This window comes from Streptopelia decaocto (assembly GCF_964273445.1).
Source record: "Streptopelia decaocto genome assembly, chromosome: Z".
Taxonomy (NCBI): Eukaryota; Metazoa; Chordata; class Aves; order Columbiformes; family Columbidae; genus Streptopelia; species Streptopelia decaocto.
In genome coordinates this window covers 950953-972553 of record NC_138657.1, presented here as the reverse complement: position 1 = coordinate 972553, position 21601 = coordinate 950953, and the positions used below count along the sequence as shown (strand labels likewise).

The 21601-nt window shown below is 49.8% G+C and overlaps 1 protein-coding gene across 2 annotated transcripts in view; it reads right to left on the bottom strand.

The window, feature by feature from the left end:
• The window catches only part of ELL2 (elongation factor for RNA polymerase II 2), a 41141-nt gene extending 24247 nt beyond the window's left edge, over nt 1-16894 (bottom strand). The window contains exons 1-2 of one of the 2 annotated variants that reach the window (XM_082074571.1): nt 16735-16894; nt 4894-4941 (exon numbers count right to left, since the gene is read on the bottom strand). In XM_082074571.1, coding sequence (XP_081930697.1) covers nt 4894-4941; nt 16735-16863 — 177 coding nt within the window. In that variant the 5' untranslated portion in view covers nt 16864-16894. The remainder of the gene's footprint in view (nt 1-4893; nt 4942-16734) is intronic. The other variant, XM_082074572.1, reaches the window with a different exon arrangement.
• Nucleotides 16895-21601: the final 4707 nt, after the last annotated feature.

The window sequence follows — 21601 nt, the reverse complement described above, 5'->3', positions numbered from 1 at the left end:
GAGAATCCGCCTTTCCCGGAGCATCTCCCGATAAACCACAGCCCAGCGGCTGCTTCCCGCAGTCCGGCTGAGCCCCACAGGGCACAGGGAAGCGCTGGGCGCAGTGTGTGGGACGGAAAGGACATCACACCTGTTCATCCATACACACCGAAATTCAGGAAGGTGCCGGCTTGATGTGCTAAAGAACATCCCAGGACTGAGCTGGTACAGGGTCCTCTCGGATTTAAAAAACAAACAAGGTCTCAGCACAGGGTACAGAAAACAGGAGTGGAAGAACAGACCTGTGGAGATGAAGCCTTAACATTTTTCTGCTTTAGAAATTTGAGACTTTAGGATAAAACTGTAAAGTTCTATTACTGCAAGCTGTTTGGAAACAAAAGGATGTAGAGGTCACTTCTAAGTCCTCTCAAATGAAAATAAGGTTCCACATTTAAGTGACAGGAGAAAAGTCAAGACTGTCCTCAGCCTGCTTTAAAACATCACTTTAAATTCCAAACCATCAAACTAGCCTGTGATTTCTTAGCATCTAAAGGATTTAGTAATCGGGAATATCCGCTTATCCACTTCTAGTGTAAAGCTCCTCCTCCCATTCCCCACATTTGACACAATCCTGACCACCCTGAGTCAGAAAGTCCCTTTTATTTCTCCACTCCAGCCTTTCCCACGATCCATAGAGAACTGGGACTAGAACGTGTGTAGAGATGGAATATTTAAAAAAAAGCCTTTATTTTAACAGTAGTATTTTATCCTCAGCTAGGAGCCAGATAGTTGCCTGAACTGCAGAGGAAGCACCCTCAGCAGACAAATAAAACCACTGCTTGTTTTCGGCAATATTTAAGGAAATGTCTGGCCGTCATAGGTAACCTGCAACCTCGGCACCGGGAAACACACCCTGAGTGCTCTGATCCCCACTGGAAAACAGTTTGGAGGAGGGATGGGGAGGGATGGGGTGGGATGGGATGGGATGGGGTGGGATGGGGTGGGATGGGGTGGGATGGGGTGGGGTGGGATGGGGTGGGATGGGATGGGGTAGGATAGGGTGGGATGGGGTGGGATGGGATGGGATGGGATGGGATGGGATGGGATGGGGTGGGGTGGGGTGGGATGGGGTGGGATGGGGTGGGATGGGATGGGGTAGGATAGGGTGGGATGGGATGGGGTGGGATGGGATGGGATGGGATGGGATGGGATGGGATGGGGTGGGGTGGGATGGGGTGGGATGGGGTGGGATGGGGTAGGATAGGGTGGGATGGGATGGGGTGGGATGGGATGGGATGGGGTGGGATGGGGTGGGATGGGGTGGGATGGGGTGGGATGGGATGGGATAGGGTGGGATGGGGTGGGATGGGATGGGATAGGGTGGGATGGGGTGGGATGGGATGGGATGGGATGGGATGGGATGGGATGGGATGGGATGGGATGGGATGGGATGGGATGGGATGGGATGGGATGGGAGCCTTGCAAAGGGCCAGTCCTCTGCCACACAATTTGTGTATGCTGGAAATACTCAGAACGTGGCTACATAACATACAGAAACAAGGAGCTAAACATTTCCCTCCTGTTGTATGTATGGTAGTAAACATCCTGTTTTAATTTACCATCTGCATTGACGGCCTTAAATTTCTGATCCTATTGCAGAGACTTAGGATCTAGGAGTCTCCCTCAATAAATTCCATAGTTTGCATTTCCTTAGTTACGGACAGATCTGCTCCTGCAGCAAAGCGCCTGCAGACGTTTCACAGTATCACAGTATGTTTGGGATTGGAAGGGACCTCAAAAGCTCATCCAGTGCAATCCCCCCATGGAGCAGGAACACCCAGATGAGGTTACACAGGAAGGTGTCCAGGCGGGTTGGAATGTCTGCACAGAAGGAGACTCCACAACCCCCTGGGCAGCCTGGGCCAGGCTCTGACACCCTCACTGAGAAGAAGTTTCTTCTCAAATTTAAGTGGAACCTCTTGTGTTCCAGTTTGAACGCATTGCCCCTTGTCCTATCATTGTTTGCCACCGAGAAGAGCCTGGCTCCATCCTCATGGCACTCACCCTATATATATATTTATAAACATTAATAAGGTCCCCCCTTAGTCTCCTCTTCTCCAAACTAAAGAGACCCAGCTCCCTCAGCCTTTCTTCATAAGGTTGATGCTCCACTCCCTTAATCATCTTGGTTGCCCTACGCTGGACCCTCTCCAGCAGTTCCCTGTCCTTCTGGAACTGAGCGGCCCAGAACTGGACACAATATTCCAGGTGTGGTCTCACCAGGGTGGAGTAGAGGGGAAGGAGGACCTCTCTCGATCTACTGACCACCCCCCTTCTAATCCACCCCAGGATGCCATTGGCCTTCCTGGCCACAAGGGCCCAGTGCTGGCTCATGGTCACCCTGCTGTCCCCAGGACCCCCAGGTCCCTTTCCCCTACACTGCTCTCTAATACGTAATTTCCCAACCTATACTGGAACCTGGGGCTGTTCCTGCCCAGGTGCAGGACTCTACACTTGCCCTTGTTAAATTTCATCAGGTTATTCCCCGCCCAACTCTCCAGCCTGTCCAGGTCTCTGATGGCAGCACAGCTTCCAGTGTCACCCACTCCTCCCAGTTTGGTGTCATCAGCAAACTTGCTGACAGTCACTCAATTCCCTCGTCCAAATCGTTAATGAATATATTGAACAATATTGGCCCCAGCACTGCCCCCTGAGGCACTGCACTGGATACTGGCCTCAACTGGACTCCGCACCATTGACCACGACTCTCTGGCTTCTCTCCCTAAGCCAGTTTGCAACCCACCTCACTACTCTATTGTCTAGACCACACCTCCTCAGCTTAGCTGTGAGGATGCTGTGGGAGACTGTGTCAAATGCCTTACTCAAGTCAAGGCAGACCACATCCACCGCTCTGCCATCATCCATCCACCTTGTTACATTCTCATAAAAGGCTATGAGGTTGGTCAAGCATGACCTACCCTTGGTAAAGCCATGCTGACTGCCCCTAATAACCCTCTTATCCTTGATATGCCTTGAGATGGCACCAAGGACAAGCTGTTCCATTACTTTCCCAGGGACAGAGGTGAGGCTGACCGGTCTATAGTTACCCGGGTCCTCCTTCTTGCCCTTTTTGAAGACTGGAGTGACATTTGCTTTCCTCCAATCCTCGGGCACCTCTCCCGTTTCCCAAGACTTGGCAAAGATGATGGAGAGCGGTCCAGCAATGACTTCAGCCAGCTCCCTCAGCACCCGCGGATGCATCCCATCCGGACCCATGGATTTATGAATGTCCAGACTATTTAATTGCTCCCTAACCCAGTCCTCATCGACTAAAGCAAACTCCTCCATTGACCTGGCTTCATCCGGGGTCTCAGGGGTACAGGGGTTTCCATCTCACAGAGCACAGCAGCAAACCTTACTGTTGAGTTTCATAACGAAAAAGCACATACCTGGACGAACTTGCTATCAGAAACAAAGGTGACACCATTGTAAATTAACATTTGGCTGGTCAGAAGTCTTGTGACTCTCAGATTTTGACAGCTTTTGATAAAAACTACAGGTTATTGGTTTTGGTTTGTTTTTGTTACAGCTGAGAAATAGTCTCACCCGGCCTAGTAACATCTCAGACCTCACATACTACTGCTTTAAAGCAGCATGTGAAATTTTGCAGAGCAAGAGAGGGTGCAGCATTGATGAAGCGTGCTGGTAATTTCTTCACAGCGACAGCCAGGTTAATTATTGTGCTCCGAGAGCTCATTTTCAGCTCCTGCTCCATCCCTCGCAGCGCTCGCACACCTGTGCCAGCAGATCTGCTGCACTGGATTACTTCCCAGCCCAATTAGCAAATCCAACTTCCCTCCTGACGGCAGCACGATCTTGATCTGTGCTCCCAGCCACTCTCTCCTGCTACAGTGTTTTTGGCTGATTGTCTTAACTCGGGTGGTTATTAATTCCAGCAAGGAAATTGTTTTGCCAGTATAGTTTAAATTGCAAATGAGCTGTAATGAGAAAGGCTTTTCTCACAAGTGCAGCATTAAGGGACTTTGATTTGCACAACCAGCTTTGTTATAGATAGAATTCTACCAGCATCTGAGTACAGTTCAGCCAAACCGATGCTGGATCAGGACCGAAGTCTCACACCTTTGGGCAGGAATATGTCCTCACGCTGCGATAAAAACCTTACCCATCCTTCCCTCATCCCTTCCCGCTCTCTCTACACAAGCACTGCACAGTTATATGGAAAACTGGACCAGTTAATGGATCTGAATTAAGGCTGGCAGCATAAAAGGCACAATCTTTACTTCAGTCTTTAAAACCGAGTCTATGGCCATCCCTTAAAGTTTAAATATTAAACCTAAAATCTTAAATCATTCCTGTTAGAGATCACAGCCCGCATTTAATTTTACCTTCAGCTTTAGTTCTCCAGTTTGCACCACTGATTGATTGTTCTACAGGACCCACAGATTTTAGGAGGCTACAACTCTTCCTATTTTCCATCAACAGGCTTGAAATACTTTATTATAGTTTCAGAACAGGTCCAAGAAGCATCAGTAGTCTCTGGTATAAAAAAAAACACCCCTCAAAGCTGCACGTATGCTTCACACCTTGAAACCAACCTCTTAAAGTCCATTGTAAGACGTTAAATTTGCACTACTCAGTTGACACCTTACAAGTCACTCCCATTGCTTTCAAATATTGGCTAAAGGTGACAAAAGCAAGATAAAAAGAAGCATACTTACAGCACGATTCTCTTCCAGTTTCAGCTACAATTTTTAAGTAAATATGCAATGAAACATACCTGGTATTAAGCAGATCTTAAGAACGTTTGTAGGATGTATTTTTTTTTAAATAAGTGAAAGCGGTTAACCCACACCGCATTTATTTCCCAATATAACAAGAAGGCAAAATACTCACCCCTTGGGATCCTTGAAACTGAATTGAAGGTTGAGAAGAAATACGACCCTACGAAAGAAAAAAAGTAGAATGTAACCAAAATGACAAACCCCAGCAAAAGCTATTTCGAGGCTCTCGCAGCCCCAGGGTGCCGAGACACCCGAGAGCTGGAGCTTTGCTGGTCTCAGCAAGGACACCTGGACACCACAGGGAGTCACAGGCGGCACTGAGCGTTGTGCAAAAGGTATTTGCTGGCACAGAAAGGAGAAACAACCTCTCCTCAAAGTACCACGGAATGTGGGGGCCCAAAACAGCCTGCTCTCCCCTCCCAAACCATGCCCTGCTGTCCTGGTGGTTTATAGATTGAAATGGTGATGCTGGAAACCAAACCTCCCACCGCAGCACCCCCCGAGCAACGCGGACAGCCCGGCCACCGCCACGAGGGCAGGGGCACCAGCACCACCTCCTTCTGCTCTTTCGCTCTTAAATTAAGCTAATTAACCTCAGCTAGCACATGTCTCAAAGAACAAAAGAGATTCAGTACCATCAATCTCATTCCAAAATCTTCCGAGCTCCCCCCCCAAACAGTCTTTGTTTCTTCAGCCAACTATCCGCCAAGGGAAATAATACAATATGGCCAAAAATAACAAAAGTCACCTGCACCCTGTCTCTATAACTCCACGGCACCACGTGCAGCCTGTTCCTGACCTGAGAGGATGGAAGAGTCCTGCTCTGCTTCTGTGCTGACACCGCCGTCCGTGAGGACTTGCAAATATAAAGGCAACAAAATTTAAAAATCAAGGAGGTTGCTAGTGGGAAACTACTTTTGTCTGTCGCGAGCTGGCTTCTGGTCTATCTGCTCCTCGGCTCAGCCCACACAGCAGCACCGACACTGCCAGCAGGAGCCCGCCGATAAGAATATCCCGTTTCAGCAGCAATGCTGACTGTGCTCAGCTTTACTGAATCCCGAAGCCACGCTGCTGGACACACAAACATACGGCAGCTGTGCTGACAGGCCCCATTTGCCAGGCTGCGTCCACACGGTGTTACACTGCAAACATGCTCAACAAGTTGCACCAAAAGATGAAATCCTAATGAATACAGACTTTATTCCAGCACAACCAAGTGTCTATGGACTCTTTAAAAATTATTATCTTTGATTTTCCACAACTGCAGGCCTATACACTGTCTGAGGTTATGGAGCAGCGAAAAACACATACAACCTTAAGGCCCGAAATGGCTTGCTGCCAATTTGTCTGCTCCACAAACCCTCCGACTCAGAACCATAAAGTTGTACAAGTCAGCTGAGTTTGACGTTATTGACATACCCGCCTGCTTGTCCACATGTAAGTAAATTCATTTAAAAAACGCAAGGTCCAGCGCACAGTTATGAACCCAAGCCTTTGTCAGAGGTTTTCCAGAATGAAGTTTAGTGCTGTACACAGAAATTAATGTGTGAAGGCACTTGACAAAACATCAAGCCAGACAGGCTATGCCATGACCGTGCAGGACCACGCAGCAGCCATCACCTTCGTACAACGGCTCACAGAACCCGACACGAGCTGATTTTTGACACGGAGAAACCACCGTGGCTTCACCAGCCACCTCCTGTACTGCAGCACAAGGAAATGACGTTAAAAAAATACACAAATTTATCAGGGCATTGAGCTGAAAGGTCTCACATACCCGCTGGCAGGCGGTCTGGAGCACCAGGCTGCTGAAGCGGGGACCTCGGCCCTGCCACCAAACCTGTCCCCACAGCATCCAACACCTGACAGTTTGAACAGCCCCACGTGGACCTGCAGCTTCTCCAAACCCGTCCCTCTGCTCCCTCAGGATCACACAGTTTTCCTGCACTTTCTTCTCGCAGCCAAGAGCATGAAGTTTTGGAGAAGCGGCTCACTGTGGGAGCCCAGGAGTCCCACCACTTCCCTACGCCCCATTTCCCCACCGCCCACCCTCGTTAGGGGTGTCAGCAGTTGCATCTATTCAGACACTTTTTGTCCATGAATTAGTCCAGTCCTTATCTGAACCCACTGACAAACCAGGAGTCCACAGACAACTTGGAACACGGGTGCTTTACACAGCGCCAAAGGAACCCTCCTCCATCACCCTCAACACCCGCCCAGACGGTCATGGAACTAATCCTTTCTAAGGACTGGAAACTGCGGTTCCAAGATCTCTCATCCTGTAGCTACAACTGCCTGTTCCAAGTTTCATGTCATGCAGAGCTTATGTTTCCCCTACAGGTTACTTTACCTATGGTGAAAACAATATTCCATCTTTTTTGACACGAATTCAGATGAGCAAGGTCTTTCCAGAGCTCCTCAGCATCACTTCCATAGAATCATTGAATCATTTCAGTTGGAAGAGACCCTCAAGATCACCGAGACCCACCATAACCCAACTCCAGCACTAAACCATGTCCCTGAGAACCTCATCTAAATGCTTTTTAAACACCTCCAGGGACTAGAACCACCTGAAAAAATGCAAGTATCTCTTCCAAGCTTTGAGATCTCAGTATCTTCTCCAGGCCATCGCTGAATACGTTAAGTGAAAGTGGCCCCAGGACTGAGACCTGGGAAATCAGAGGTGGACTCGCTGCCTCCCCGAGGAACATGTGAGCTGATTCCTCCTCCCAGTACACCCTCACCAGTTTGGCCAGTTCAGCCCAAAACCTCTGGAACAGCACAAACTTGAAAATCCCGCAATCCCACACCCAGGGTATAAACTCCAGAGCCCTGCCTAGTTAATCCAAGGAGGCGATCCTGGAAAAAACTGCCAGCGCCTGAAACAGCTGGAGCAACGTACACATCGCCTCACTAAAGAATAGGAATAATCATGGATCAAGGCAGCTGGAAACCAAGATACAAACAGCTTCAGGTACACTGCACTGAAGTAATTACTCTTTATTTGTATCTGAAGCTTTCACTTAAGATAAGAAATAAGCTCTCCACAGGAGAGGTTAAAAAAAAATATATTAGCTAGAGCTGCTGTGACATTCAGGTCTTAAAGCTCTAAACCGGGGCACAAAACCTCAAGGACTAGCTGGCTTGTCTTCTCCAGGTTCACTCTTTTGCTTAATAGTCTTTGGGCAGGGACTGCGTCTCCTTGCAAGACTCAAGATCTGCGCACACATGGCACGCTGCAAGTAACTCAGATATTTATGAGGCACCACCCTGGTACATGAAGCTAATTATCTACTATGTTCCAGGCATGCTGACTCAGAGCGAGCAGATGATGCCTTTGCATCAGCACATTAGAGACTGTGATGTCTAGTAACACTTTTCAAATGCTTTGATAATTTTTACAGAGCTGTGTATTACGTAGCAGGAGGTTATGACAAGATAACAGTGTTCCTCAGCAATGCCAGCATAAGGATTTCCCCAACAACCTCCTCCTCTTTGCATTGGGCTCTCTTCCCTGCCTTGGGGCCTGCAGCCGCCCATCGAGCCCCAAAAAGTTGTCAATAATGAATCACAGAATCCTTTAGGTTGGAAGAGACCCTCAACATCATCAAGTCCAACTGTTAACCCAACTCTGTCACCAAACTATGTCCCTAAGGGTATGGCCTTGGGTCAGCACAACTCACGCTGAGGAATTAGAGGTCTCCTTGCAAGAAGAAAAAGCACTTGGAAGGAAAGACTACCTGCACTGATAAATAAGTTACTACGACAGCGTATTGCTGTGCAGAGGATCCCTCCTTACGTGCACAGCCCAGCGAGCACATCAGCCGCATCCCAACAGCTGCAACGACCGACGGACCAGAGCAGCCAGTCAGGCTGAGCTTAATGAAGTTCAGATCACCAGCTCTGACCCCAAACGCAGAATACAGTCACATAAGCCTGCTGTGGGGTTTCCATTTCAATACATGGATATGGAGATACAACAGTAATTTAACCTCCTTTGGTGTATCCACTCTGATTAGTCTTGGAGTTACACTGTTTTGTTGGGGCTTTTGTTTTTTAAATATGCAACATCTTCTCTCAATCCAGACAGTACTCGGTAACCAGGAACACCCGAAACACACAGCTCCACAACCTGGTTACTATGCAAACCCTAGAGACACGGAACTCATCATCACACCAAGAGTACTTCGCCAACACCGGTGCATTTATCCTCCTGTTCGCCATAAGCAGGTGTTACTACCATTTTACAAGCAGTAACAGAAAGAGACAATTACAATCTGCATCACCTGGTTGTCTTGGGTGTCAGATGCAAAAAATTCAAGTTTTGATTTTCAGTGAGACTTGTTGGCACTTGACACTGTCACCAGTGGCTCCCAGTTCCCTCCACTGTCCCCACGAGCAGCTCGCAGCAGTCGCAGTGCACACCAGGGGTGCTGAAAATGGGAACACGCAACCGCCCGGTGCCAAAACCAGACTGCCAGCACCAGGATGGGGTTAACACAAAGCTGGGAGCAGATGCGAAGAGGGTAAGGGGCCAACCTGGTGCACCCCATGAGCTCACCCCACCTCCTGCAGCCACAGCACTGATGCTGCAGCCCTGGGGCCAGACAGAAGGAGCCTGGGGAGGGGGAAAGTGCTGGAGGTGCTGGGCCAGGAGGCAGGACTGCCCTTCTGAGGGAAACTGACCAACAGATCCACCTAGCTGTACTGGAGAACGAAAGCTGTATTCTTGCTGCATGGTCATAATCTGCGCAACTGCCCACAGCTCCCTCCAGCACTTGTGGGTCTTTCCATAACCTCCTCATCTGGGTGTTCCTGCTCCGGCGGGGGGATTGGACTGGATCAGTTTCCAGGTCCCTTCCAACCCCTGACATTCTGCGATTCTGTGATTTGACTCACTAACCTAGAAGACATTCAAAAACATAGCCGAACGGGTAGTTTTCTGCAAGGGAAAGAAACAGAACAAGTCTTTCCCCTTTCAGGGGCCATGAAACCTGCAATCAGTCCAAACCATCTCACAGTGTCGCTGTGGACGTCCAGCTGAGCTGCGCCTCCCGCGATCACCGGCGCAGGGTACATACACACAAGGCACCACGACCGAGCCACCACGTTTGCTAGGAGAGCATTTCTCTGCCCTGAGCTCTTCCTGCTATCCCGTGTCTCATCAGCCACAACCTTCTGACACCTGAAACAGGACACGCGCCTTAGTCACTTCATACCAGACTTACGCAGGTCACAGCCCTGGGTGCCGGACGAGGATTCTGTGGGAAGGTAATGCATCCATACCCCTGCAAGAACTACAGCTAACACACAGCTACCCCAAAGAAACTGTAGGGATTAGGATTTTTTTTTTCCCCACTAACAGATTTATTTGAAAATGGACTCAAAAGTTAGCAACAACACAAAAGCAACGCACAGTGACGTTACCCAGGCCTTGCTGCCGTAAGAAAACAGGTTCCAAAGAGCTTGCAATCAACTAGTCACTGATGAAAATGCATTTATAATGAGTACTCTTATTGCTCAAATTGATCAACTCTGCATTATCAGTTACATCACACGTTCAGATACATGCAATCTTAGATTTCAATAAATCAAACTAGAATAGACACAACTTATCGATGCTCCACCAGTACATTTAGACTGGCAACCTGGAGACAGAGATGCCACACAGGCACATCCCTTATGTTTGCACACAAGTGAGCACCAGCCTTCTACAATGGAGTAACCGCATCAGTGGACAAAGGAAGGCCTACGGATGTCGTCTGTCCGGACTTCTGTAAAGCCTCTGACGTGGTTCCCCACAACATCCCTCTCTCCGAATTGGCGAGACATGGATTTGATGGGTGGACCGTTCACTGGATGAGGAATTGGCTGGTCACATCCAGAGGGTAGCAGTCAATGGCACAATGTTTGGATGGAGACCAGTGACAAGTGGTGTCCCTTAGGGGTCCATATAGGGATCACTGCTGTTTAACACCTTCATCAACGACATCAACAGTGGGATCAAGTTCACCCTCAGCAAGTTCATGCATGACACCAAGCTGAGTGGTGCAGGTGACACGTCTGAAGGACGGGATCCATCCAGAGGGACCTGGACAAGCTCAAGAAGTGGATCCATGCAAACACCATGAGGTTTAATGAGGCCGAGTGCCAGGTCCTTCCCTGGTGGGACAACCCCCGGTATCAGTCCCGCTGGGTGCAGGATGGAGAGCAGCCCCAGGAGAAGGACTTGGGGGCACCGGGCTGAGAGATCGGCCATGAGCCGCCATGTGCGCTCGCAGCCCAGAAGCCAACGGTGCCCTGGGCTGCATCCCCAGCCCCGCGGGCAGCAGGTTTGGGGGATCCTGCCCCTCTGCTCCGCTCTGTGAGACCCCCCTGCAGTGCTGGGCCAGCTCTGGGTCCTCAGCACAGACACACATGGAGCTGCTGGAGAGGGGCCAGAGCAGCCCCAGCAATGACCCGAGGCTGGAACAGCTCTGCTGGGGACAGGGGAGAGAGCTGGGCTGTTCAGCTGGAGAAGAGAAGCTCCGGGACACCTTAGTGCACCTTTCAGTGCTTCAAAGGGGCCCATGAGAAAGATGGGACAGACTTTTGAGCAGGGCCTGTTGTGACAGGACAAGGGTGATGGTTTAAACTAAAGGAGGGAGATTCAGGCCGGACATGAGGAAGGAATTGTTGTCCTGAGGGTGGTGAGAGCCTGTGCCAGGTACCCAGAGAGGTGGTGGATGAACCATCCCTGAGACATCCCAGGCCAGGCTGGACGGGGCTCTGAGCACCCTGAGCTGGTGCAGATGTCCCTGTCATGGCAGGGGACTGGGGAACATCTGAAGGTCCCTGCCAACTCAGACTATTCCATGATTCCACAATTCTGTGATTCTATAACCAGCCAACCTTATCCCCCAGCTCCCCACTCAGAGTTCCTAAAAATTCTTGCTCCTGGTCTTCTCCATCACTCTCAGTTAACACCAGTCTGCTTTTCTCTTTCCCTAGGGCTTATTTTCCCAGTCTTCTTGTGTCATCAACTTTAGTTCCCCCTGCAGCCAAGTCCCACCTTGATCTCTCCCCAGTTGCTCCTCTGGGGTCGCATTGCCCTGCTGCAGGTGCCAGAGCCCATCCTGGCGCACCTTAACCTAAATCCATCACAGCTGAGGACACATGCAAGCTGCAGTTCTGAAAAGACTAACTAACAAGGTGTCCACCTTTGAGCTGAGCTCAAAAGCACAAAAGCAAAACCTCTGTCCCATCTGTGAGCAGACGCACATCCTCATTCCCAGAACGGCACTCTTGGAGCTCCCCAGAATTCCAACCCTTGCAAAAAAACCTAGTTTTTTAAGCACCAGACAAGATCCTAGCTGTTTGGGGCAGACGTGAGCCATGGGGAATTTCCACCCTGGTAAACGAAATATGGCGGAGCCCTATGACTCCATTTCATTTGGTTAGATTGGGGGAACATCAGGCAAACATTGCATCTCATACGCTCCCTGACTCAGCAGTTCTGCAGCTGCAACACCCCAAAAATGGTTTGAAGAATAAAAACTTAAATGCAAGACAGATTCCTAGGAGTCACAACTATCCTTTTCTGAAAAGTTCAAATCTTACAGACCAAAAGCTTTGCTTTAACAGCATGCAGGATAAAATATACACCTCCAGCGGCTTTCACCTGGAGAAGCACAGCTGAAACACGACTGTAGACGGACATTAATCCTGCACAAAGCGGTGTCAGTGGAGGACAGCGCTGTCCCCACGGCTCTGCAGACTCCGCTCTATGCGGCATTCCCCGTTCTCTTCAGAGCGGTCAGCAGATTAGGTATGGCCACACCAGCCAGAGTGAAATTATATGTTGTAGTCAAGCCAAACAAGAGGCCCCGTGTGCGCCAAGGTAAAACAACTGCACTTGTCTTTAACCTGTTCTCTTTATGCTGCTCCTGAGGATCATGTAGCAGCCAAATTTACAGCTAAGCCAGCAAAAGGTGAATTAGTTTTTTTGTTGCTGGGCTAAATTTCTGCACGGAGGGTGGAGTTCAGCGCTATAACTTGAGCTAATCTAATCAGCTGCCACTGGAAAAGGGAGGTTCTGCTCCCACTGCTGACTCTGGCCACGCGCTCCGTGCCCTCCCATCGCCTCACCTCCCCTGCTCCTCCATCCAGCACCGAACCGGCATGGAAAAAAGAAACACGGGCAAGTGTAGAGTCCTGAATCTGGGCAGGAACAACCCCAGGTTCCAGTGTAAGTTGGGAAATTACATATTAGAGAGCAGTGTAGGGGAAAGGGACCTGGGGGTCCTGGGGACAGCAGGGTGACCATGAGCCAGCACTGGGCCCTTGTGGCCAGGAAGCCAATGGGACCTGGGGTGGGTTAGAAGGGGGTGGTCAGTAGGTCAGAGAGGTTCTCCTGCCCCTCTGCTCTGCCCTGGGGAGACCACACCTGGAATCTTGTGTCCAGTTGTGGCCCCTCAGTTCCAGCAGGACAGGGAACTGCTGGAGAGAGTCCAGCGCAGCCACCAAGATGCTGCAGGGAGTGGAGCATCTCCCGTGTGAGGAAAGGCTGAGGGAGCTGGGGCTCTGGAGCTGGACAAGAGGACACTGAGGGGGGACTCATTCCTGGGGATCAATATGGAAAGGGGGAGTGTCAGGAGGATGGAGCCAGGCTCTTCTGGTGACAACCAGTGACAGGACAAGGGGCAATGGGTGCAAACTGGAACACAGGAGGTTCCACTTAAGTGTGAGAAGAAACTTGTTAGGGGTGAGGGTGGCAGAGCCTGGGGGTTGTGGAGTCTCCTTCTCTGCAGACATTCCAACCCGCCTGGACACCTTCCTGTGTAACCTCATCTGGGTGTTCCTGCTCCATGGGGGGTTGCACTGGATGAGCTCTTGAGGGCCCTTCAACCCCTCACATTCTGGGATTCTGTGAAAAGAACCCCACAACTCAATAAATGGGTTCAGCAAAATCCCGGGGAGCAATACAAGGGATACAGGAGGTGATGCACCAGGTCTGGCAGCAGCAGATGCCAGAGCAGCTGAGCAGGGAATGCTCAGCTCTGCTTTGGGAGCTGGACCCCAGACATTGTCCATCCACAGGACACAGATGCACCGGAGAACCGTCCTGCACGTCTCGCTGCTCGCTCTGCAGAGCAGCAGAATCGCTGGCCTCAGAGGGCAACAAATACTCAACCGAAGGCAAAGTATCACTACCCACCAAACAGAACTTGATTAAAAAAAAAATCCATGCTTTAGATTAATTAATACTGCCACAGACGATGCTCAAGGATTTTAAAGCATGCTGCTCAATACTGCCAAAAGAAATCTAGGCAAGAATATCTTCCGTCATCTGAACTCAGTCTAAGCCAGGACATGGTGATAAAGCACATGAGGCAAAGAGAATCCGGGTTGAGCTCACCAGCACCAAGCTGCTGCACAGACACAATCTCTGCTCCGTGTTCCTGAAGGTGGAGCTGAAGTTAAATGATTTTAATGCAAGAATTTAAGAGTCTTTCAAGTTTTCTTTAACTGTCATGCCAGCTAAGAAAGTCCTCAGCAGAGGCTGTGAGTGCTCCATTCTTTATGCAGACTGTTTAAATTTGCATGTTAAGCAATCCACAACACAGAGCCAGATTACAAACTGCCAGGTTCCACAGGTGATGGGATAAGTAAGTCAGAGGGTGATCCTGATTTCTCACCTCTACACTTTCTGAGATATTACCCGTGTTACACAGATAATATCTCCAGCACAGAACGGAGGCAACAGCAGAGCTGCAGGTCAGCTTCCTTGCATACCCTTTACTATATTCCCCAGTTCTAAGCAATGCTGATTTTAAGCCTTCATTGTAAATTTTTCAGTTGCGCAGTCAGAACTGAAATAGGTCAGCAACACAGATGTGCGTTAAGCTATCGAGGAGGAAGGTTTCACCAGCTGCAGACAATCCATCCTGTCCTCCCCTGGCACCAGACAGACGTGTGAGCTCGCAGAACCAAACCTGACCTGTTTTAAACGGAGACAGCATCCCCTAATGGCGACATTCTTGTCAAACACTAATATAACAAACCAAGAAGCGCCTGCAGTAAGATAACTCTGAGGGTCGCTTCCTGGAGCACCATGGGTTTTCCTGACAGTGCAAGAGTCAGAAATGAGTGATTTGGTTGAAGAGTTGAAAATATTACCCTTTCTAAACCAAGAAATTCCAGAGGCTAGAACAACAGAGCTAGAAGTTTTTATCTTCTATTACTGTTCCACTTGCCACTGTTCAAATGGCACATTCAGACTCGAGCAGGAGCAGATTACGGAAAGAAGACCTGCAGGAAGCATTAGAGACTCATTCACTGCTAGGAAGATGAAGAAACAGTGAAATAGGGAAAAGAATTTCAATTATTTTCTTGATCATAATGACCAAAAATAACTCTTTATTCAGTTTGCAATATCCTGATTATTAGGCATACATTTTTCATTTTTCATTCAAAATTGCATTAACTCAGAAATTTATCCTGGTTTGGAAAAAAAATACATAAATTATTTACCCAAGTTGTTTCATCAATTAGAAATAATTAAACTTCTCCCAAGATGTATTTACCTACAGTAAAGAAAGCAGTTTATTACAGTCAGCACAATTTCCAACTTGCCATGTGTCTGGACACACAGAAGTGTCCGATTTCAAACCACAATACCACATATCACACTTCCACAAGGCGTGCACAACCTCTGGGGACCTCCGCTCCCGATTACCGCACAAAATACCCAAAACGAGGAGTGAGAGCTGCCTGGTGCTTGGGTCCCATCATGAGGGAGATCAGAGCAGCGTGTCCCACCTGCATCCCATGGGCTGCAGGATGGCATCCTTCATCCTTCAATGTCACTTTAAGGATCCCTTTCACGAAGAAGAGAATATAGAATCCACCACACATAGCAACTGCTTTCTCAGTATAGTTATCTACTTTGGGGTCAAATCCAAATGCCTCTGGAATGAGCTGGAAAATTGAATTAGAAAAGAGAGTACCAATGGCCAAGCCCACAAAGTAGGTTAAAACCTTTGGGGAATGTGACTTCTTCAGGAGGGGAGTTAAAATCAATCCCAGAAGCAATGCCAAGTTAATGACAGTCACAGCCATGAACCCAAATCCCCAAACTTGCAAAGAATGTGGTTTAGACGTATCCACAAAGTTTTCCTGATGATCACACGGGTGAAAAATCAGCTGTTGCAGAACAGCAGGACATATTGTGGAGAAGCCTGGATTTAATAAATGACTGTTGTTTGGTATCCCATGCAAAGAAAAAATTTCTTCACCACTCAAGCACTGGTTGTGGTGCAGGTGGGTCAGCGATATCCTTCATCCCTCATCCTTCATCCCTCGTCCTTCACTCCTCATATCGCTCATCCCTCCATCCCTCAACTCCCTCATCCTTCATCCCTCCATCCATGATCCTTCATCTCTCATATCCCTCAACCCTCATCCTTCATCCCTCATATCCCTCATATTCCTCATCCTTTATATCCCTCATCGTTCCTCGGGAGGACAGAACCCGTCCGTCCTGCATTAAATGACTTTAAATTAGCCGCAGGGATCCCGCGGCTGCGGCTGCCAATATCAAATACCTGAGTCACTTTTGGGACGGGCGCTCGCTGGCTGCGAGCCCCTCTGCATCCCACGGACACCCGGCCCTGCCCACCCGCGGGTCAGCCCGTGTAAACACCGGGTAATGTCCAAAACATTAATTTCAGCCAGCGGGCACGCTGGAAGTTTGCGAAGTGTCACCGCGGCGGAGAGAACGCGCAGCAACCTCCAACCGCCACCGGGCTCCCCGGACCCGTCCCCGCGGACACGAGTGGGGATCCCGCGGTGTCCCGGCACCTGCACCCCCGCGGGAGGCACCGCACGGGGGAGGGGGGCTGAGGCTGCCCGGGAGACCCGCCGGGGCTGCACGCACTGACACCACGGTGACCCCCCGAGCCGCGCCGCTCACCTTGCAGCGCTGGTACTTCTCCAGCGCCCGCAGCGCGGTCTCGGTCAGCTTGACGTGCATGACGGTGACCCGGGACGCGCCGCCCTCGCAGGACACCCCGTACCGCTCCCCTTCCCGCAGCTCCGCCATCTTCCGCGGCCCCTCACCGGCCGCCGGCCGCTCCGGCCATCCCGCCCCGCCGGCCCCGCCGCGCAGCCGCGACACGCCCAGCGGCACCGGGCTGTGGCGTCACAGAGGGGCGGGAGCGCGGCGGGGACACCGGGGCGGGCAGAGCAGCGTGCGGGGTGGGTGGGGCCGGCGGGGGTGGCAGAAGGGACCTTCAGATCCCCCCAGCCCCCCTGCCATGACAGGGACATCTTCACCAGCTCAGGGTGCTCAGAGCCCGTCCAGCCTGGCCTGGGATGTCTCAGGGATGGTTCAGCCACCACCTCTCTGGGTACCTGGCACAGGCTCTCACCACCCTCAGGGCAACAATTCCTTCCTCATGTCCGGCCTGAATCTCCCTCCTTTAGTTTAAACCATCACCCTTGTCCTGTCACAACAGGCCCTGCTCTAAAGTCTGTCCCATCTTTCTCATGGGCCCCTTTTAAGTCTGGAAAAGCCACACTAAGAATCCCAGAATGTCAGGGGTTGAAGGGCCCTGGAAAGCCCATCCAGTGCAATCCCCCCATGGAGCAGGAACACCCAGATGAGGTTCCACAGGAAGGTGTCCAGGGGGTTGGAATGTCTGCACAGGAGACTCCACAACCCCCTGGGCAGCCTGGGCCAGGCTCTGACACCCTCACCTGGAACAAGTTTCTTCTCATCTTTCAGTGGAACCTCCTGTGTTCCAGTTTGCACCCATTGCCCCTTGTCCTGTCACTGGTTGTCACCCAGAAGAGCCTGGCTCCATCCTCATGACTAAAGTGTCCCGGAGCTTCTCTTCTCCAGTGAACAGCCCAGCTCTCTCCCCTGTCCCCAGCAGAGCTGTTCCAGCCTCGGGTCATTGCTGGGGCTGCTCTGGCCCCTCTCCAGCAGCTCCATGTGTGTCTGTGCTGAGGACCCAGAGCTGGCCCAGCACTGCAGGGGGATCTCACAGAGCGGGGCAGAGGGGCAGGATCCCCCAAACCTGCTGCCCGCGGGGCTGGGGATGCAGCCCAGGGCACCATTGGCTTCTGGGCTGCGAGCGCACATGGCGGCTCATGGCCGATCTCTCAGCCCGGTGCCCCCAAGTCCTTCTCCTGGGGCTGCTCTCCATCCTGCACCCAGCGGGACCGATACCGGGCGTTGTCCCACCAGGGCAGGACCTGGCACTTGGCCTTGTTGAACCTCATGGTGTTTGCATGGATACATTTCTCGAGCTTGTCCAGGTCCCTCTGGATGGGTCATGGAGTCCGACTGCTGTCCCTGCACAGGACACCCCACACACCGTGTGTCTGAGGACGTTGTCCAGTCTCTTCTTGAACACTGTCAGGTTTGGGCATGTATGGGAATACAGCGGAAGATTTGGCGGGGAGATTAGTTAAATGTAAATACTCTCAAGTGACTTGTACCCATCTGTAGAAAAAGCACATACATCACACTAATTGTTTTACTGACCTTGTGGGCTTGATGAGTAGAACCTCTGTGTTAGATAACATAGGCCTGTGAGAAACTCTGTGCACCTTATCTGTATGTCTGAGATTCCTGCTCTGTTGTGAGAAAGAGCGGGAGGCTGGCGTGCCTGGAACCTTGAAACACGGGCGAGCTCAGCGGGCCCGGTGACCTTCCGCAGGGCTGGACTGACCAGCGCCGGCGTGCCCGCTGCTGTCACCTCTGCTGCGAGCTCGGGTGCGGCTCCGGAGATCCCCCAGCACAGAGGCAACTAAAATAAAACTTGCTCTTTGCAAACGCATTCATGGCCTCTGGCTCTTGTGCGACGTGCCTGCCTATGTGTACACAGGGCCGTGACACCTCCCTGGGGACACCTCCCTGTCCAGCACCTCTGGGTGAAGAACCTTTTCCTCATGTCCCACTGACCCTCCCTGGCACATCTGCTGCCGTTCCCTGGGCTCTGTCACTGTCACAGAGCAGAGCTCAGCCTGCCCCTCCTGCTCCTGCTGAGGAACCTGCAGCCCATGAGCTCTGCCCTCAGTCTGCTCTGCTCCAGCTGAACAGACCCAGGGACTGCAGCTGCTCCTCATACGGCTTCATCTCCAGACCTTCACCAACTCATGGTGCAGGTTTTTAGTAGAAATAAAGTGTACTGGGTGTAACAAGGGTGATGCTCCACTAATGAGCGCCCTGGGGGCCTCCAGGCCCGGCCCCGCTCCCAGCCCTGAGGTGGAGGATGGGGAGTTTGGGACAGGCAGTGCCTGCTCTGCCACCGCCTCGAAAAATCAGCTGTTTTGTGTGCAAACATGAGGAAACACACTGCTCTGCACATTTCTGACACAGAGCCGTGTGGCGAGGCGAGTCGGTACCTCAGGGTGGGTTGTGCTGCTGCAGCACTGTCACTAATTGTGGCGCTTTTTTAAAAAAAAGAATAAAAAGGAGTACACGGGCCATTTGAATTTTTGGAGCAGGGTTCTGGTGTGAATCAAAGACAACTGAGCGCTTCTGTAGAAAACTTATCTGCTTTATTGCCTCATAGGTAAAACAGCAGCTTAGTGCCACTAAGTAGAGCAACATAGCCTTTCTAGCACAGGCCAGGCCTAGCTTAGGTGAGTCACTCTGTGAGGATTAGTGCAGGTACACGATCACTCAAATTTAATCTATTTGACAAAATCCTCCCAAGTCTTTTCTCACCCCGTAGTTTTCTAAAACAGGGCAAACCAACAGCATCCAGAGGCTCCGTGTGCTCAGAGGAGGAGCTGACATGAAAGAGCCATCACTTTAGAACCGACCAAAATTATAGGCTGATAGTTCTGCTGACTGCAGGTTGCCATTTAAATTACTTACATGCACGGAAAATATTTTATAGGCAGCTCAAAATAGTTTTACTTTCATTTTACCCATACCTTATTCCTGCTCCACGATTCATCTCAGATGGCACAAAAGAAACCCAAAAACGCTCATCCAGTCTTTACAGGGTTAAGGTTTTAAAGCGTGCTATTTAAAGTCTGTTGACTATTATCTCCCAAAGCACATTTTTCATGTCACGAATTAAAATCTTGTCTTTACGCTCAAGGCCATGTCCATATCTGCCCTGGTCTGGTCTCCTGGCTGCCCCGCTCAGATTACAATTTACAGTTTCGGTTCTCATCTCCAACAGTTTTGTTCTTTTTCTCCACTAGTAGTTGCTCTTTCTCTCATACTATCCTAGACCAAAATATCTTTCTGATGTATATACACACACACTTTTATATATATATGTATATACACACCCTCATGCAGCCCCCTTCAGCCTGCTTCTGATTATATACCTGCTTAGCTTCGCTTTTTTGTGAAGATTTTTATCTGGCCAAGCTAAGCAAATAAAATATAAAATAAGAAAGCTAATGGCACAAATTTATTGACAATATAATGCGTGATTCTATCTATACCATGTCATTTCTTACTTATGGAAGGCTTAAGTAGGTCCTATAAATGTTATACCCATAGGTGTGTCTATGCAGTGTTCTGTTGCAATCAGCATTGCCTGTGTATGTTCCTTTGCAAGACTGGTTCTCTGGAATGTGAATCTTTCTTAACAGGACTACTTTATTATATAAATAATAACATCCCAGGGACGAGTAGGACACGGAGAGCAGACATCAGTGATTTCTTCAAAACGCCTTGATGTCTAGGTCTGGAGGTTTCCAGCGGGTCATAATCTATGCCGCAAGTGGTAACACAGAGTCTGTACAAAAATAAAGACAAGAAAGTAGAAGAAATATTTGTACGAGCACATTAAAGAGAGTTAATGCTTTTAGTAATCCAGTGCTTTCATCCTCCTCTGGGCTCTGTTCCCTTCACACATTCAGCCATTGCTCTGCCCTTCAGGGAGTTTTTTGCTTTCATTCCATTTTGTTTTGGGTTTTGTGGGGCGAGGGGGACATACGGAATAATTTTCTCTGTATTCTCAGATATCGAGTGAACAAAAAACTGAGAAGAGAGCAGGCTGTTTCGGCTCCTGACTTTGAGACCTCTCCACGTGTTTCCCCTTCAGTGAGCTCCCAAACGTCACCACGGGAAGAAGGTGGCAGATCCTCTCCAGGAAAGCAGAGAGAACCTCATCTGTGAGACACAGAACCCGGAGCTCGAGTAAAACAAGCCAAAGGTTCACGGTGGAAAAACAAACACCTTCAGCAATCGCCAAAGCAAAGACTAGTGTATGCTCGTTTTACCCACTTCCAGATTTTCTATCTGCTGTTTTCATATGTGAGAACACACAGAGCATAAACAATCTTTTGTAGGAAATGAAAGATTTCTGGTCATTCAGTTAACTTAGGATCTGATCCAGCTCCTGTTGTTATCAGGGTCAAAGTCAACAAGGGTGCAACACGATACCCTCATAAAACTCATGGACAGCTTAGCAGGATGATGATGGTATCGCAGCTCATTATCTGGTTTTACAAAGTGAAAAATTTGAAATTCCTGTTCCTGAAAACAGTCCCTAGAAGAAAACCCTGCAGGAGTCAACACCTTTCATTCTCCACACTGCATAGTTCGGGGTTTTGAGGGCTTACCTATACAGAGAAGAAGCTGTGATCCTGCCAATGAATGGAGCTGCACCTTTTTAATTAAAGGTGTGATTACATGCTGTGTCAGTGGACAACTGTAGGCTAATGACAGAGGTTTCTCTCGCAGTAAATTGTTTAAGCTTATCTTGCAGAAGTTAATTAAGAAATATTGACACAAACTGCTTTAGTGGCAAATGGTAAGTGAAATAATTTGTTCTGCTTGTGCAGGTAGGTAGGGAGGAAGG